Genomic DNA, 19927 nt, shown 5'->3' on the forward strand with positions numbered 1-19927 from the left:
GGTCATTACCCTTAACAAGCAGTGATGTTGATAGCACCCTATACAAACAAAACTACAAAACAGAAGGTGGTGGTACTGATAACACATGTAAGGTAACACTTCTTCAAGTTATGTCCACAAAACGGAGTAGGATAATCAAACAATTCTTTTATTCTATACAGACAACATGACAACAGACAACTAACTGCCAGTACTCAGTATAGTGTTACATGCTACTGTAACACGCACATGTACCGAATATACCTAGATAGTGTTCTGAAGCCTGAATGTGGCAAGTGTGTGGATGTGGGATGTGTCTGTGTGTGCATTTCCATATGGGAAACATGTTTGATGTGGCAATCAGGGTACTACAGTACCTGATGCACATTACATCTTCCAACTGATGAGGTTGCCTGCACCCTGTGAGTACAGGTAGAGAAGGGGATGCCAGTAGTAAACAACATAGTGCACTTCTGAAATGTGTACCTGTCATGTATCAACAGCTACTCATGTAGGGTGATAAATAATGGGAATGGCAGGTGGCGTGTGCATGTGTGTGGGTAGCAGGGTGTGTATAAATGCATGTGTGACAGAACAGATACATGTAGCTGAATCTACATAACAGCACAAGATGCACATTGCCATAGTCAATGTTAGCATGTGATGGTGTGCAGCTGGTACACTTTGTTAAGTAGTATGGGTGCAGATAACAATTGAGGACATTCATACAGTTACTGCAGCAGGACTGCTGGGATATACACACAATTATACTGCAACAGTCAACAGTTACCAACATGTTACTACTTATACACATCTATGTAGTCACCCTGTGCATCAGCAATGTGTTTACCTTTACCTGCACCGATGTTGTAGTATGCAGGAGGTGGCACAGTGTCATCATATGCACAGGGTGTGGGTTAGGTATGCCCAAGCCGGCCACTGGTAACACCAATTGACATGTGTGTGTATGTGTGTTTGTGAGGGGCAGCAGTACAGGGTGGACCGTTGTTGGTGCAGTGTGTGTGTGTATGTGTTTGCCCTAGGTGTTAGGTTTCTGCATGTGTGTAAGCACGCACACAGTCCCACATAATGGCTGCCATGTACAGGGTTTTGTGGACAGCCACAGACTGCACCTGTCAGGTCATCCAGATCAGTGTCTGTGGGCATGGACACGGTACCTGTGCCTGGCAGGGGTGTATCCGGTACTAACCCAGACTGGGTACTGTCATCGGAAGCAGGGGTGTGTTGACTGGACACAGTTCCCTGTTGGGACTGTCCAGAGCCACGTGCACGTGGTCTCCTGGGGCGTCTGGATGACAGCACAGACCCAGCATTGCTGGGGCTGGTGCTGGCACTTGAGCAGCGAGTGGGCCTGTTGTCGCGGCCACTGCCAGCTGGTGCTCTTGCTGGCATCACGGCCACGTCGATGTCGCAAATGCACACCATCGCCCTGGCCCATGGACATCTGGTTGTGGAGCAGCTGTTCTATGCCCCACAACGTCTGTCAACGACATCTGTGAAGTTACGGATAGCATTCGCAACATCACGCATGCCGTCTGTCATGGCTATGCGACATGCTCTCAGCTCCCTCAGACCCTGTCTGGTGTACCTTTCCATACGTGCCTGTGCCTGCATGACAGTTCTAAACATAGTGGAGGTAGGCATACCTCATTGGGCACGTCGGCCAGAGGCAGTGCGGCCACGGATGACCCGACGAGAACCCATGGGCGACTGTCTGCGTGGTACCATTGGAGGCCCCTGCTCATGGCTGCCTTGTGGGGATGCATGTACCACAGGTACCACATTACCCTGATCTATGCCCACTGCTGACTGTCCATCACCTAGGGACAATGGTGACAAAGGATGTAACGGCAGGATGACTGTGCGCATTGGCGGGGTTGAAAGCTGTGTACTGTCAATTGGCTGACCAATGGCGGACCCAGACACACCTTCCTGCACCATTACAGACATTTCATCATCATCAGTACCTGGGGCACAAGATTCAGGTTCCCTGCTGCAGGTCACCAGAGCAGCACCAGAACCTACGGGAGGAAAACATGGAACACAGATTACAGTCTCAATACATATTTGAAAGAGATGCACTTCAATACTAATGCACACATTCAGAAATGGACACATGCACTCATGGACACTAACACACATGCACACTTGGGCACAGGCACACTTGCACACATGCACACCCCACAGTAAACACACACATCAGTACCGTGTTACACTACTCAATTTACTACCTGTCAATTACAGTTATTGTGAACACAGTCACCAGCATGTCTACTACAGAGTTACACTACTCTTCCTAATTTTATACATTGTTTTACAGATAATGTTAAAAAGACTCACCAGCATGTATGGCCTGCCTCATTGCTAGATGGGAGGGACCTGGAAGTGTGAAGAGAGTAATGTCAGTGGGCACATGTGTGCCATTCGTTTTGCACATGATACAGTACAGTAGTACACTAGTTCCCTTATACACATCAGCTGCACATCATGTCTGTATATATATCATGATGACAGATACATACCACATGCACACCTTATGCGTGCATGAAGTAACAGCGTACAGAACAGTCATATGTACATACCAGGAGTTAACTCTAATCTCACCCTTACCTCTCTTCAAGCGTCAACTCAAACTGTACTTCCAAAACCACTGGCTTTGTTCTTCTTGGAGTCAGGCTAACGTCCCTCTCCCTACCCTCTCTTCACCTTTAACCCCTCATTGTGCATAGAAACTAGCTTCTACCCTGTTTCTTTCACCTTGATGTCCTTCTATGCTCTGACCTACTTCTCCCATCCCTCCCACCTCCTCTTGACTGTCTTCCTTCTTTTCCTCACTTCCCTTCTTGACTCCTGCCTCTTCCATATCATTGTATCTGTCATACTCCTTCTACTTCTCTACCCTTCTGAGCCCTAACTATTATGTATATGGCTTTTGCCTTATTGCATAACCATTATGCTTTAGGTAGGATTGCTTTGAAACCAATGGTACATTGTGTATGACTCTAAACTGTTTGACTTCCTTACATGTATGTTGATTTAATTAACAGGCTGGTGTACAATTCTATTATGTTGGCTGTCTGTATTAACAACTTGTCTGTCTGCCTTTATTACGTTATGTGTGGAGCTTTTCTCCACAGGCCTCTACTGAAAATGAACTTATATCCAGCTAGACTATCTGGGTCAACAAATGTAAAAGTAATAACAATAAATGAATATGGCATCTTACCTGCACGCTCGCTGTCTTGCTGCTGTGTGGATCCAACCTCCATCAGGATGCATGATTGTTGCTGTTGTTCTGGGGCTGGATCCACAACACTTAGCAGTAGCCCCTCCTGTCTGGTGAGGGGGATGTGGCCACCCCACCTGTGGCAACCTGTTGCCTGCGGATATCTGCAGCACGCTGGCGGACATTTCTTATCAAATCACTGCAGTGATGTCTCACCTGCTCATATGTCCTATCATGCATGCCAACATCATTTATCCTGCTAACGAGGTTTTGCCACAGTGCAGACCTCTCCTGCTGATTCTGGGTGGTGCGTGAGAACAGGATGGCATAGTCACGCACCAGGCTCTGGTGGATCACGTCATCCTCTGCAGCAGAGTAGGCAGGATTCCTCTTGGTGCCATGTCTATCTGGAAAGGTACACAAACAGGTTATCAGCATAGTATCTCAACAATACATGGTACACATTCTATACAGGGAGTGTTAACTTCTACTTATTACTGCTTGGTTAAAACCTGATTACAGTGTAGCTATCATTCTATGTCATTTGTACTAAGTACTTGGCCTTCAGACCGGTTGTTTGACATTAGGGAGGTTGGTGGCAAGCACTGTGGTGGCAGGACACATATCTTTCATCCATTGAAGTTGGGAACTGCTGATTGTGGGCCCAGTGTACAAGTGTATTACTTCTGGTATGGGCAGTTGGCCTTCAGGCCAGTTATTTAACATTAACGAGGTTTGTGGTCTGCACTCATGTGTGACAATAGGCTGTACTCTGCCATTCATAGCTGGGGACATCTGGTTTCAGGTTTATAGTGCCTGCATATCTGAGCTGTATCTTACTGACATTGCTACACCTTGTTTGTTGTAGCAAACACTACATCAGGCCTCCTGGATCTACCTTTGTTTATATGCTTGTTATCTGTTAGCTTGTTATTTCACTGGTATGCTACTTCCACATAGTACACATCTTCTCAACACATCTGTGACTCACTACTGATATCTGCATTGCTTACTGTACGTACTTCCATGTTACACATGACAGCAAGTGACTGCTTGTCATTGTTGCATTTACTTAATTGTGACACATTGCACTTAGGTTACCTGGCATTTGCTCACTGACACTTTTATATCAGTCAGCAGTTGTAGGTAATGTCAGTACACCCTCACTCCCCACTGGACCTTGTTTTCAATCATTAGTGATTACAGAGTTCACAATAGTATTCTAGCATGTCCAGAGGTCAGTTGTCAGTTCCTCCCCAGTCCAGCTGGTGAGTGTGGTACTCCAGAGACAATGTTAGAACAGATGCATGTACACAGACAACCCCTCCTCCTAACAACAAATTCAAACTCATGTGAGTGATGCAACCATATACCAGACTGGAGGCTAGGCTCTGTCTACTCAATACCGCCATAACCAGTCAGGTGGCAAAGGGGATCACTCACTACACTTCCAGTCTCACGTAGACCTACCACAACAGCGGACCTAACACATGATCACACATGATCATACTTGTAGGCTCAGACCACAGCTCTGCCTATGCAGCAGAGACCTCCTAAGCAGACATCCAGGCAACCACTACCACATAAATGAACATGTGCAACACATATCACACAAAGCCAATGTGCTGAACACTCACAGCCATTAACAGTTAACAACACACCTCATACACCTGTACTAGGTGCCTCTATCATCAGGCACACTCACATCACGTTCACCAGGCTTAACGAGGTGAGGGTCACGGTGTGCAGCCTGTCAGGCACTATGACCTGCCACATAACACAAACACTCAGGTAACCCCAAGGCAGGTACAGGTATGACTCAGTCAATGTCCATGCTGCTGTGAATGGCCTGACACATTCCTCCCTGGACTACATGACATGAGACATTACAGAGCTCTCTGAGCACGTAGCCGAGACAGTTAGTCCCTAACCTTGAGTAGCATCCTACCCTCACCTAGAGCGATGCCACAATATCAAGGCACGATGATCCCTTCCAACAATTGACTGACATACTGGTGTCATTCACAGGTGTGCCAATGCCTGCCATCTTGGGGTGGTATGCTTTGCTAGGGACAGCTTGCACCTGTCACCACAGTCCTATTGACATTTGGCGGAGCCTCCTGCTACACCCATAGTGCCTGTATTAGGCAAGGCTCATAAGGCAAACCCACATCCATTTGTATCACAAAGGATGAGGAAGTAAGAGTGATGCTACTCAACACTGGATGTCTAGACCCAAGGATGCACGCACTCAAAACCCTACCTAGCATTCTGGACATCGATATCTGTGCAGTAACATGAACCTGTTTCAGGTTTCACAGGAGCACACCAGTACTACCACGTTATAGCTGTTACCATTCTTGTCGGCCCCAACACTTGAACAAGGGAGGGGGGGTATCAGTATTCAATGCAGATTCCCATGCCTCCACATTGGTGGCACAGTACAACATAGGTGTTAGGCCATTGAGTACAGAAGGCGTAGTTGGGGACCTGGGGAAGAAACATGGTAGCGGTCTGTCATTTGTCTACCACATGGCCAACGTGGATTGACAGACATGTTATATAGCCCAGCTAATCATGACTGATTCACATGTATGGCAGGGGAGGTCATTGTGCCTCTTTACTCATCCATCATCAGGCCTATAATTGCGTACAATGCACCTTTTGGGATGTACCTAACCAGACACCTACAGCAACTGGTACAGGACAACAGTACATCATCAAGGGGATGCAATGGCTCACACAGATGTCATATGCTGCCCAGGTAAAGTGAATCCAGCTGGACTCAGTGGCATACTGCCTGTTCAGAGGCAATCTGTGCGTGCCATATACAGCCATGTCCTACCTAGCAGTAATGAGCGTGATGCACCTCAGGCAATCAGAGTCCCATACAGCCACATGCTCAGGAGAGCTGGACCTCAGCACTGACATACATGGACATGCTGGAGGGCATATTCCTAACCGAGAGGCTCCCTTCACTCTGTAATGAGCTCACACTACTGGTTAGGCAGAGTCCCTCATTGACTCTCTTCCATAGGAATCTGGATGAGTGGATGGAGATCATAGTTGTACCCCAGGTATCACTTCTATGTCACTGTTAGACAGAGGCACAGTATACTAAAGTCGGACAAGGGCATAGCAGCATAACTTGTGATTGGGTGGCAAAGACAAACACATTCTACTAGGCTTACCAATGCCCTAGGGCAAATAGCCTAGTATGAACCTATGAACTGTTCATTCTCAACTGTTCGAGCTCATTACAGAGTGAAGGGAGCCTCTCGGTTAGGAATATGCCCCTCCAGCATGTCCATGTATGTTCTATTCAGTCGCTTACCGCTTGCTCAGAGGTGACCTTTGCCTAACATACAAGGCCATGTCAAACCCAGATTTGATGAATATGCTTCACCTCAAAAAATCTAGATCCATCAGAGCCACAAGGCGGAGACTTAAACCTCGACACGGCTATTAATAGGACGTGCTGGAGGGATAGATTCATCACCCAAAGACTCCCTATGCTGTGGAACAAAATCCCGGTATATGTGAGGCAGAGCACCTCGCTGGCCTTGTTCAAGAGAAATCTTGACCAATGGATGGGAGATCGCAGATATACCCCAGGGATTACCTCAGTGTCACTGCTCGACAGAGGCACAGCAAAATAATGGGTATAGTTCCCCATACTAAAGGGGTGGCGTAAGCCACAAAGCGATGGGCTAGGCTTGTAAATGCCCTCGGGCAGATAGCCTAGTATGAACCTATGAACATGTGTGTACTGCTATAGTACTTCTGCCATATGTTGCATGTGTGTGTGTTGTGGGGATGCACAGGTAATGGCCAGATACTTCTGCACAGGTGACACGTCTGACACATTCTGGGTGTTCATCCATACATACTGGATGTGTGCTGCCATCCAACCCTGTGATGTGGACACACATTACTCAGCCTGGATATACATATCCGAACAACACCACAAGCACAGTACACTACCTTGCTATGTATGCATGTAATTACACAGTTATTCAGTAGTTATGACAGTGATGCTATCCATGCAGCCCACTGGGCCAGTGGAAGCCACAACACACACCGCCAGCACCTTTGCATATGCTTACCACAGACATCCCACATACTGCATGTACTGTGCACACAGTTATCTAACCCAGAACAACTGCACACCACTTATTAATCCTGTCCAGTGGACTACAGATACAGGCATATTGTATAACAATAGTAGGAGGCTACTGCAGCACAGGGCAGATTCACATGACGGAAGGCATCTGTTGTCTGCAGTGTTAAGATGCTTCACATTCACCAAATGCACAGATATTGGCAACATTGTTGCAGACAGTTTAGGTGCAGGTACCCCCATTGTCCTACACATGTTATTAGTTATCCCAGATGACTGTAACCTCCCTATCCTCTCACATGTCCAGGTGAGAGCCACCCTCATCATTGCAGAACACATATCATCACTGTTACGAAATGGTATCCCTGGATGTGTGCTACATTCACCCCTGGAGGACATAGCACCACATGACAGACTGATATTAATCCCTGGCCATACTACAGGATATGTACCTGAACAGTGCCATACATACACAGTGGTCCCACACCAATGAGGAGGAACCTCTACTGACCCTGGGAACTACTGCATCATATGCACAACTGGCCTTGTGTTCTAAGCTATGGAAGTGTTAGTTATGGCCCACATGTACAACAATATTACATATGTTTATATTTCATGACTATGTACACACAACCTATCTCATGGACATACCTATAGATAGTGAACTATGATACATTTGGAGGTGTCACAGTATACACAGGATTAACCTGCTACTTTGCATTACCTGTGTTTGTGGCAGCTGTTGCTGTGCCAGTGGTGCTGCTTGCTGCTTGCTCCTTGCTGCTTGCTGCTTGCTGCTGCTTTTGCTGCTGGCAGTCCTAATATTTGTTTGGTTGTTTTCTCTGTCTCTCTCTCTCTCTCTCTTTATCCGTAGTGTTTGTGCAATGAATGTATTGCGTGAGTGTAGTGTGGGTACTCAATGCTTTTGTAGGTATCTGCATAGGTCCATGTGATGGCCTCTGCACCAATTGTAAGGCAGCATTTGCTAATTGCATGCAGCTGGGTGTGTACTGATTGCATGTCTCACTGTGATTTCAGGACACTGCTATAAAAGGGTATGTGAGATAGGCGTTGCCCTTTCAGATTGTAGGGCGTGGACCATGCTGGTATGCTGTTGACAGTGTTTTGTGAGTGTGAAGGTTAGTACATCTCCCATGCTTCATGCTGTGTTGTAGATTCAGGTTGCTGCATTTATCTTGCCTGTTCCCTGTAGTGAGTGTGTATGCATACTGACACCTACAACTATATGTCATATGTATTGCTATATAAATATATATATATCTGTGTACATATACATACTTTCATATATGTACATTAGCTGACATTATTGGGTACAAGCTAACAATTAGCAGGGCTGTTTCTGTTAACACTACACTAGTATGGGAATCCAGTAATTGGGACTGTAAAAGTCTGCATGACATGCTTTGGGTAGTAGACATACTATATTGCCTTTATCTTCATTCCTACTATTACATGTTCCACTTATTTAGCACTATATTCCTGTATGAGAGTCATGGCTTAGTGGTAGGTCATACAGACTAGTGTTACAATGGTCTTGTGGTAGGGCCTACTAGTATGCTCATATTCTGCTTTTGAGTTGAGTATAGGGCCTATCAATCAAAGTGCTGGAGGCACCTTTAAGCAGTTAAAGGGGTTAGTAGGTCTCACAGGAGCCAGGCTGTGTTGCAGATTCTGGTTGCTGCATATATCTTCACTGTTTCCTGTAGTGAGTGTGTATGGCTACTGAGACCTACAACTATATTTCATATGTATTAATATATATTTATATATATGTATGTGTAGATATACATACCTTCACATATGTACATTACCTTACGTTACTATGTACAAGCTAACAGGTAGCAGGGCTGTTTCTGTTCACACTGAACTAGTATGGGAATCCAGTAATTTGGCCATTAAAACTCTACCTGACATGCTTTGGATAGTACATCTCCTATATTGCCTTTATACTGATTCCTACTATTACATGTTATATTTATTTTAGCACTGTGTTCTTGTAAAGCAGGCATGGCTTAGTGGTAGGTCATACAGACTAATGTTACCAAGGTCCTGGGTTTGAGACTGACAGTGGGAATTTATTTTCTTTGCAAACTTTCAAACTGAGTACAGGACCTGTCAATCAAAGTGCCATAAAGGCACTTTTAAGCACTAAACCAGGTCTGTGCTCGTTTGCGGAGCTCACGCATGCGCACTGGCGGTGAGCTCCACTAACACAAGCACACCAGCTAATTTCTTTGAAAGAAAAGAAAAAGGGGTGACAGGAAAGTGGTGAAAAGGGGTCACAAAGAGGGTAAGACAGTAGGGAAACAAGCGTGGGATTTGCAGGAGGGATGTAGGTAAGGCCCATAGATGCCCATGTCTTTGGCAGCAACAGCTGTGCATTTCCATGTATTTTGGTGAGACATTGGAAACCTTTCACCCCTGAGAGAGGTGTCAGGACAACATTAATATTTGTTGTAGAGCCAATTGTAATTAACTGTTTCAATGTCAAGCAGACATGTGTGCGACATGGACAGCTATGTATGGGGCGTAATTTTTTGTGGGTACAGAGTGCCCTTTTTTTTTTTCAGGTGAGAGTGGTATGTCAGGTGAAGGAAGTCGGTATAGCTGGGGAGGTAGGTTGGGTAGGTTAACAGACAAGACAGACAAGACGCATACAGGGGCGGTGTATGACACACGTCGGGGGGTTACACAATTGACGGGGACGGAGGTTGGGATTTCCAAGATGCATGAGCCCACAGATGGCAACAGTGGAACTGATATCCCCACCCATAGGCAGTTGCCACTGTTCCTTCACAGCCCAGGACGGGGCTGTGCTGGGGGCTGTGTAGGCGGGGCAACGGCCGGGGCCGTTAGCTGTGCCACACGAGCCTCAAGCTGGCGTAGGGGCCCAAGAACAGTGTCTTGGATCTCCCTTTGCACCACAGACCGGACACCGTGGAGGGTGAGTGGACGAACCCCTCCGGCCACACTTGCAGAGGGGGGACGAGCCCCATCCCCTGCAGCGCTTCCACCCGAAGGTGGCACAGGGCCACCGGAGGGGGGTCCGGCCTGGGCACTAGTGCCAGGTGCAGGCGCCAGCTGAGGTGGGAGAGGTGGGTCCGCTGGGACCCGCCTTCCCAAGCGTTCTAGGTTTGTGAGTTGTTATGTTAGTTTGGGTTAGTGGCATTTTATTCCATTCAGATTAGTTGTAACAGCATGCATTGGTATTCCCATCAAACAAACACCCAGATATTAACACCATTGAACAAGGGGCATATCAATATCACATGCATTATTTGAACAGAAATACACAGTCAAACAACATGCAGGGTTGATTAATGGCAACAGGCCATCAGATTTGCAGGTATGAACAGGGCACATGCATGAACAGACATGCATATATTTTTTTAACGGACAAATGTCCATGATTAATGAAATGTTCACATACCATTATTTAGTGGGTGTTGTTATATGGAATTATAGGGTTGGGCGGAGATAGAAAGTGATGACACATTCATATGTTACACATTGATTTACATTTGTAATAGGTACACAATTAAGTTGAGGCTGATGTTTCAAAATAAATTTTATTTGACTGTCAAGCTACACCTGTTACAAATACATCACTATCCTACTTATTTTGAATTTGATCAGATACATCATCCTGCTACACTTTGATGACAGGACAGGGGACAACTATGGCTGTTTAGTCTGTCAGATAATCATTCATTCTATCTGCAAATTGTTTACTGTGATCACCATATACAGCATTTGGCCTAGACATTCCAGATTCTGACACACTGAAATCAGTTTGGGATATTAAGTTGTACTTCCCACATGCATTTAGTTCTGTAGAAACACACTGGGGCTACTATATTCAGGGGTTATTACTACTTTATTTATTCATACATGACCCTTTCTGTCACTCTCACACATCCTGCAACTTCACAGTTCAGGTTGGTACTTCTAGGCTTTGTTCACATGTTAGACTGGTGGTGATTCAAACACTTTCCAACAGCCTCACTTCTGTCATGATTCAGCATTTCAACAGGGGATATATCTCACATATGACTACCTCAGATTCTAAAGCTGTACTCTTGGGACTACTGCAGGTTACACTATATTTAATTCATGGTGGGACATCTGTATTACAGCACTGTTTAATTCTATCAATTATATTTCCAGTTACACTTGCATACTGATGAACTTGTTGCAGCCATACCTGCAGACTTACAATTCCTGCTTGCACATTATATTACTTTTAATCAATACACTGCAGTGTTCTGATACATGCTACAGTACAATATTTATTTACAAGTAATGGGTGGGGTTACTAACCTGCATGGTAGTGCAGCCGCACCAGCCTACGGCCATACATCTCGCGATTCGCAGAGCAGACACCTGCAGCTGTAATACGAAATAAGTAATATTGGACTACACATCTCCATGGTATCAGCCAGTTGAAATCCTTACATACATAAGCAAAATGTAACTTACTCAGTGGTGGGGCGTTGGGCATATCCCGGGCCTCCTGGATCCATTCGGTCAACTGGTCTTCCTTGCGTCGCTTCAGGTCCGCATGGTGGTGACGGACCTGCTCACCAGTGCGTGGAATGCCAGTAGCACTGGTCAGATCACGAGCCAACTGGTCCCATGCCTCTGCCCTATACGCTCCCCATGAGACCTGGCCCTGCATGAGTTGGGCCTCGTGATGATGGACAAGGAGCCAGACCATGTATCTGGACTCCTCAACGCCCCAACACTGTGCTCGAAAGCAACGTCCCTCACCTACTCCACTCATTCTAACTGCAGGTCTGTTCTACAATCGTTTCTGCTGTGTATTCCCGCCTATGGGGCTTATATATGCCGCTTTTCCGCACATTTCTCTGATTGGCCGTTTTGGAATTGTATCTACTTCACTGAAAATGCTTTATCATGCTCCATTCTGGATTTTATCCCATATATATGCTATTTCTGCCTTTCTAGGTATTGCTGTCATGGCTTAGTGGTTTAGTACCTTGACTCTAGTGCATGGTATCCTGGGTTCAAATCTGACAACTGATTTTTGATTTTCCTGAAAGATATGAGTTGAGGACCTGTCAATCAAACATGCCAAAAGCACTTTTAAGCACTTAAAACCAGGTCTGCGCTCATTTGCGCGGAGCTAACGCATGCGCACTGGCAGTTAGCTTGTGGGAGCGGCGCGCAAATGGTGTGCGCTGGGATAAACCTTAATTGGCTAGTGACACACATGTTCAGCTAAGCACAGCTAGTTGCAAACGGTTTCAGCCTATTAAACCGGTGCTTAGCAACGGGCACGCAGTTTGCAGCTTTTTAAACACTACTCAGCTACGGGCACTCCGTCTCACAGCAGCTTAGCTATCAGTACATTTCTGACTATTTTTATTATTGTGTTACTTCGGAATATATGCTCCATTTCATTCCATTTTACAAAAGGGAATACATTTACATTTGTACAATACTGTCAGGGGCTTTTTAGTGCTTATTTACAAAAAAAAAAAAGGTTGTTGTGGGGGCTCAAACCCTGCCTGCCTACTCTTAGGCCGGCAACTCTACCGCTAAGCTATTACTTCTTGGCTTACTTTGCATATTTAGTTCTTATATCCTTTTCCACTGACTGCTAACTGTGATTGCGCTAGTAGCACACCCGCGCACACGAGCGCACACAGTAGCAAACATTTACGGGGTTTAAAAAAAAAAAAAAGGTTTTAATTTAATTTTATAACATCTCTTCACTTTATACACTGATGGTCTATCGGGGCATGTGTTGTTTACTGCGTTTATTCACATTTCCATGGCCTCTCTCGTGGCTGTTTACTTTCAGCCATTCTAGTCTTCCGGGGGTGTGTCCGCTTGCAGGGCTTAGCCTACAGACACGCCCCCTACTCTCTTACACGGACCGTGTAAGAGTTACTAGTGTGATTCAGCATGCCTCATGCACCTCATGCATATGCATGACATGCTGACATCACACAGTTTAACTGCAGCCTCCGTGTAAGAGTTATAACTCTTACACGGAGGCTTCCTGAATTTGGCCCTATATTTATTAATGAGCATTATAATTGTTGTAGCCTCAATGTAGTTTATGTGGCAAAGTGTCAGCAATGTCCCATATTCTACGTAGGAAAAAACAGTAAGCCTTTTAAGAACAGAATTGCTGAACATCTACTGGATATTAGACACTGTAGGATAACCAATGCCTTAAGCAGGCATTTAAGAGAGTATAGGGACCATGAATTTAAGTTTTTGGTAATCCAGCAAATTGTTAAGGATTCCCAGAGAAGAGTTATGGATATACACTTAGATATATGTGAGGTAAAATGGCAACTGCATTTAAACGCAACTGAGTACCTGGGCATTAATGAGGCCACTGCCATTACATGTGTTTTAAAATTAAAGAATTTTATAGGATAGAACATGTTTTATACATATATATTTTTCATAGTATATATATATATATATATATATATATATATATATATATATATATATATATCATGTAATTGTTTTAAATACATTTTTATGTATTACCATATTTTTAAATTATGTTCTTTATTTGTTTGCTTAACTAATTCATTGGTTAATTGTTTAATTGAATTGTTATTTAAAGGCTGGGTGGGGATGTATGTATTGCTCTGGGGAAGTCCCTTGTAGTAGGAAGAAAGTGCTTAACTATTAAAGTTAGCACTCCTCAGGTGTCGTGCTGTGCTTCATTTGTGTATAATGCCCACTTTGGTATCTACATGAATAGAAATATACAACTAAAGCGCCCACATAGGTTCCTGACAAAGAGAATAGAGGGACTGCACCACATGAAATACACAGACTGACTCAAAGCTCTATCACTATACCCGGCCTCTTATATACTATTAAGAGATGATCTGTGCCAGCCCTATAAGGCATCCTCTGACCCAGTTCTAATGGACCTATTGCAGATCCACAAGTTAAATGGTTTCTAAAATACCCAATCCATAGACCTCAACTTCGTCTGGAGCATAAATAGAATGGTTTGAAAGGACATGTATATACCCCAGAGGGTACCTCTGCCCTGTCATAGACCCCTTATCAATGTAAAACAAAACTCATTCATATCCCTGTGGAAATGCAACTTAGGTCAATGGACAGGAATTGTGAAATCTACCTCACTACTGCAATGTGCTAGTAATAGACAGAGGCAGTACCTAAATTCCCTATCCTGTAGCAGGGTCCCCTTTCACTACTCAACATTATGACCCCAGAAACATTCATTCATAAATGGGAAGTATAGGAATAAAATCATGGTATGGCTAATTTGAACATATAATGAGATAACACAGCTAAGTTTAAAATGGCTTTTTAGGGCATTTAGCCTAGTATTCACATATGGACTATGAACCTATGAATCTATATAAGAACAGCAGCATGAACTAGTCTTCAAAAACTTCAAAATATATCAGTTCTTGTACTGTAGAATACTAAAAGACAGACTACATGAAAGATGTGGAATTGGCAATGCCAATAAATGAAGTAGGTGTCTAACATGGACCAAGGCAGGTCAATCAGATGAAATATTTATGAAGAAGACTAAATTAATTCTTTATTAAAAAATGTCCAGTTGGAATGGAGTTTTGTTTCTTTGTATTCTAGTTATAGATACACAATTATAAGATTTAGCGACTATGATTGTGCATTTGTAATTCCTATAGTAATGCAACAGTAGTTCAGTGATTAGTGCAACACACAACAGGGGTTGCAGGCATGTAGAGTTGCAAAGTGTTTCATAGCTAGGTCTGTAGACACCATTCTAGGAATCCAAAATAAATGCTATAGGCACAAATTAGATACATTTTCCTACATATTTATATCTATAAGTGTTTGTGGTACTACACATAGGTTCATAGGTTGGTACTAGGCTATCGGCCCTAGGGCCTATACAAGACTAGCCATAACAATTCCCTGGATATTTCTTCCCACAATATTTACTTCCGTGGACCCCTGTCTAGCAGGGTGACTGACGTGATCCCCGGGTGAATTTCCTATCTCCCATCCAATCATCAAGGTTCCTTTTGAAGAGGGCCAAGGAGGTGCTATGCTTGACATGTACGGGCAGTCTATTCCAGAGTATGGGGAGTCTCTGGGTCAGGAACCTATCCCTTCAGCATGTTTTGTTCATTGTGATGACAAGGTTTAGATCCCTGGAGTGTGTGGCTCTGAGAGATTGGGATTTCTTTAAGCGAAGCATATCCAACAGCTCAGGGTTTGACATGGCCTTGTATGTTAAGCAGAGATTGCCTCTGAGTAGATGATATGCCACAGTTATTAGAAAAATAGTTAAAATCCCCAAGTTGAGTAGGGTTCGATTCAATGGGAAGAGACTCAAGCTTAATTAGATAATCCTTGTGGGTCGTGGGTGACATGGGTGGATATGGTAGTTGGCTATGATTTGGTGCAATTTTTTATTGGCAGTAAGTAGAATATTGTGGAGCTCAATATCATTGTTCTGCTTTATGAATGGATTTGATATGGCTTCTCAGAAGCATGGCTATACCCTCCAACAACACAGTCATTTTCAGTGGTGGGTCTGGAAGAGCGGTAGGCAGTGACACCTGGCACTGCAGGGGTGCTAACACTCTATCTAACAGTGTTACAGTCACTATGTAGATATCTATATTTTAAGGGTCAGAAAGGTCTATGTGGACTGAATCATCTCATTTAGGCTCCTAGCACTGAGCAGTGCTACCTTTATACAGTCTTAATTTTGTTTGACTATGTTGGTAATTTGAGGAGTCTGACCTGGTCTTAAAAAGCACTGAGAGAAAGAAAAACTTGGCCAATATTTAAAAGTCATAAGGAAAGAGGTGCTGGCCATCTCAAGGTAGGACTGTAAATCATCTCATCTCAGGTTGATAATATGTATTAGACCCCCCCCCCCTTAGAAGTGACTTTTATAACTAAGCCAATAGTTAAAGTCAATTATCTTTTGTTTGACTGCTGGCTGTAGTAGAGTGAAAACATAGAAGGAAATGTAGTGTGTGATGATTCTGGGGAAGAAGATGACTCAGGAGGAACATGGGTAATAGTGGGGAAAGAGTGTTTTGGGAACAAATGGAATATTGTTAATAATTTCCAGCCTAATTAAGACTCCCCCCATTTCTCCTGGGAATTTTATGAAGTGTTGAACAGAATGGCTAGGGGAGGTGAGTCTGAAATCACTGGAGGAGATTTCAATGTAAATGTACATCCCCTATATGATCAAACATATAGAAGAATGCAGAAGAATTGGAAAGCACTAGAAGTACTGAAGGGATGGGAACATGATGAGGGATGTATGGCTATATGGAGGAGGATGCACAAAGGAAAGAGGCCATTTACTCCAAAGAGAAAGAGAGACAGTTGTGTACATTATATATGTTTATGTTTAAAGGTGAAATAATATGTATAGTTACACAAGTAGAAATATGGGACAGGAATCTGACAGATCATGCTTTAGTGAGATTGCAGGTTAAGGTGAAGTAAGAAGGTGAGGTATTAAGATGGTGGAAGTGGAAATCCTGTTTAAGGATTGGTGAAAGAAAGTAGACCAGAAGATGAAAGGGTATTGCAGGAAATGATGGGCCTGAACCTAATACAGGAAATAGGCAAGAAAGATATGTTGTAGGGTGCTGCTAAGTGTGCCTTGAAATGGCAGATTATGTCACTGGAGTGATTTTTGGAAAGGCAGAAGAGCACCGACAAGAGACAGATCGAATCCCAACCAAAGCGAATACATAAATATATAGATGAGGAAGAACATGTATGGATGGTGGTCAGAAGTACTTATGAGGGAAGAAAATGTAAATACTCAACTACTGGAGAGAGAGAAACTAGAGTAGTAAATAGCGGTATAGTAGACAAGGTGGATTTGTAGTGGGTACACTGGAAGAAACTAAGGAGCCTTTTGGCATGGAAGCAGAGCCACAGTATAGAAGGGCTGAGAGAGGAAGACAGAGGTGTGAGATATGACAATGAAGGTACCAAGGAGGCAATGTAGAGATTCTGTAATAAAATATGTCAGGCTAGGGAACCAGGGAAGAGTAAGGGAGAAAGAGTGAGATGTGCTTTGATGTACTGGGAAAGAGAAAAGCTACTAGAGGAAAGAAGTTTAGAACTTGACAAAGTAGAGAGCACATCTAAGGAAGGTCCTAGAGGAAAGTGGGCTATCAGGAGATTTCTGTAGTAGATGGGGAAAAAGTAAGGAAAATGTTATAGGTTTAGAGGTACATATATGATGACTAGGCTAATGACCACAGAGGCCTTTATAACCTTGTCATTCAACCCAAATGCATCTCATGAGTTATTGCGCCTCAGAAGTTCTTTTTAGGGGTCTATGTTAGTATGTGTGGGAGTATGTAAGAAATAGAATAATGCTACATTGGAAGAGGCATTACCAGCTTCCTAAACTAGAACCAGACCACTGTTGTTACCAAGAGTGGAACATGTAAAGTCAAAACAGGGAGGATAAAGACCAATTTCCTTCATTAACAGAGATGCAAAAATATTTAGATTTGATCCTTGTCAACAGGATTAAAGGAACTCTCCCTAGACTAATAAAGACAGGGCAGAGAGGACTGGTTAAGGAGAGGATAGTGGAAGAGAGTTGGTGAGTGCTGAAGAAATTTATTATTCAGGGGATTTGAGGCCCTAGGACATCCTTGGGACAACATCTTTCAGAATGCATTTTGTGCTAACTGTGTTTATTGTTCATATGTTGTGAAGACTAAATATTTTACATCTGTTAATACCACTCAAAAGTTTGAAATAATGGGTTTATTTTCTTGCATTAGACCATAGGTAGTTTATATGGCAGTTTTCCATTGTGGTAGCTTCTACATGAGTCAGGACTTCATGGAAACCTAGATTAGCCACGCATTTAAGTGATTTAAGATGTAAGAGGGAATGTAGTCCCATATAAAAACATTCAGTACAATGCATTACTGCTAAATTTTCCTTTACAAGGATAGATCTAGTACAGTGTGATTATACAACATCAACCAAACATGCTATGCTTAATCATTTGGAAAGAAAATGCAGAGCCACTGTAGGGGCTTTGTTAAAGACCGGATTAAATGATGAACAATATTAACATTTATATTGCCATTTGTGTAAAACAGTCCATATAGATTTCCAACAACAAATGATTAAACAAGGTAATGCTCACCTGTTTGGTTTGACATTTTCCCATCAGAACACTGGATGCAATCAAAGCAGCATATGGCCTGTCCCTTGCGAGTGGATTTTCTATATCCTGGGCCACAGCTTTCACTGCACACAGATTGTGGGACCTGGAATCAAGAAGGTTAGTAATCAGTTCTGGTAATATATGCTTCACAATGAAGACGGGTTAGATGATGATGATCATCATTATCGTCATGATCACCATCTTCATCATCATCATCATAAGCAGTCACATAGTTTAGAAGCCACATGTCTCAGTGGTTCTGGCACCAATCATCCACCAATTCACTGACGAAGAGCAATATGTCATTCTCTTCCCTCAAAAAGTCTTTTTCAGTTTTTCACCCTATCCTAGTCAGTTTTTTTAAAGAAGGAGCAATTTCCATTTATTTCAGGACCTCTTTTAATGGCTGTTGGGATGTCAGGATCACAGAATGACCTTGCACATTCTGCTATTATGTCATCCATCTGGATCAGACAAATTATCAGTTACTGTCATACTTAATGAAATTATATACATAAACAATTTTATCAAATAACATAACTAGTATGACTCATCAAAATAGTTTAAATGAAACATTCTTTATTTATCACTACAAATAATATGCTGAATGTCATTGATTAGATTTGAATTGCAATCTGCACAATAAGAGATCTGTATTCTTTCAATGCAGTTTGGTCCATGACTGACCACATAGGTGAGATAAAGGCAATGTCAATCATCCAGTCAAGGAGTAACTTTCAGGAATAGTTGACAAGATGGGGTGGGGACTGATATACATTTAGGTTAACTTAAATTTGATTGGTCTATAATACATTAATTTCTCAGGTAGTTTCTCAAAGACTGTGATGAGTGTTGGAATTCTTATCTGAAGCTATGGTTTAATGCATGCTCTTTGAATAATTAAATGTGTGAAGTTTATTGTTATCCCTTAATGGAACTTGACTGTTTTTTAGACACTATTTTAATCCCATATAACTGCCATGTTATATAAAACTAATCTGAGGGTAGACTTGTAGCATTGTATATTGTTACATATTATGACCAATGAGACAGTAAGTACAATGGCATCTAGATAAAACAGATACATACAAAAGACAACTATAGCTTGTACACCAAATAATTAAATAAATTCTGATAATATAAAGATTCTTTTTATAGATCAACTTGGGTATTCATTTGACTCTTAGCACCTATTAAGTGTATTCAGTAGCTAGAACTAAGTTGCATCCTGGAATTAATGCAACATTTTCTCTGAAATTACTTGTAATTTACAAGAAGAATAAAATACTGGTGGTTCACCAGTTCAGTGTACTGAAAGGTTGCAGAACTACATTTCACTAAATTAGATTTGAGAAATGTA

At 42.9% G+C, this 19927-nt stretch overlaps 1 protein-coding gene across 1 annotated transcript in view; it reads right to left on the reverse strand.

The window, feature by feature from the left end:
• The window catches only part of LOC122814121 (extracellular calcium-sensing receptor-like), a 135938-nt gene that overhangs the window by 24190 nt on the left and 91821 nt on the right, over nucleotides 1-19927 (reverse strand). The window contains exon 5 of the mRNA XM_044086737.1: nucleotides 18547-18670. Coding sequence (XP_043942672.1) covers nucleotides 18547-18670 — 124 coding nt within the window. The remainder of the gene's footprint in view (nucleotides 1-18546; nucleotides 18671-19927) is intronic.

Source organism: Protopterus annectens, chromosome 10.part0 (genome assembly GCF_019279795.1).
Source record: "Protopterus annectens isolate FY-2018-M chromosome 10.part0, PAN1.0, whole genome shotgun sequence".
Taxonomy (NCBI): Eukaryota; Metazoa; Chordata; order Ceratodontiformes; family Protopteridae; genus Protopterus; species Protopterus annectens.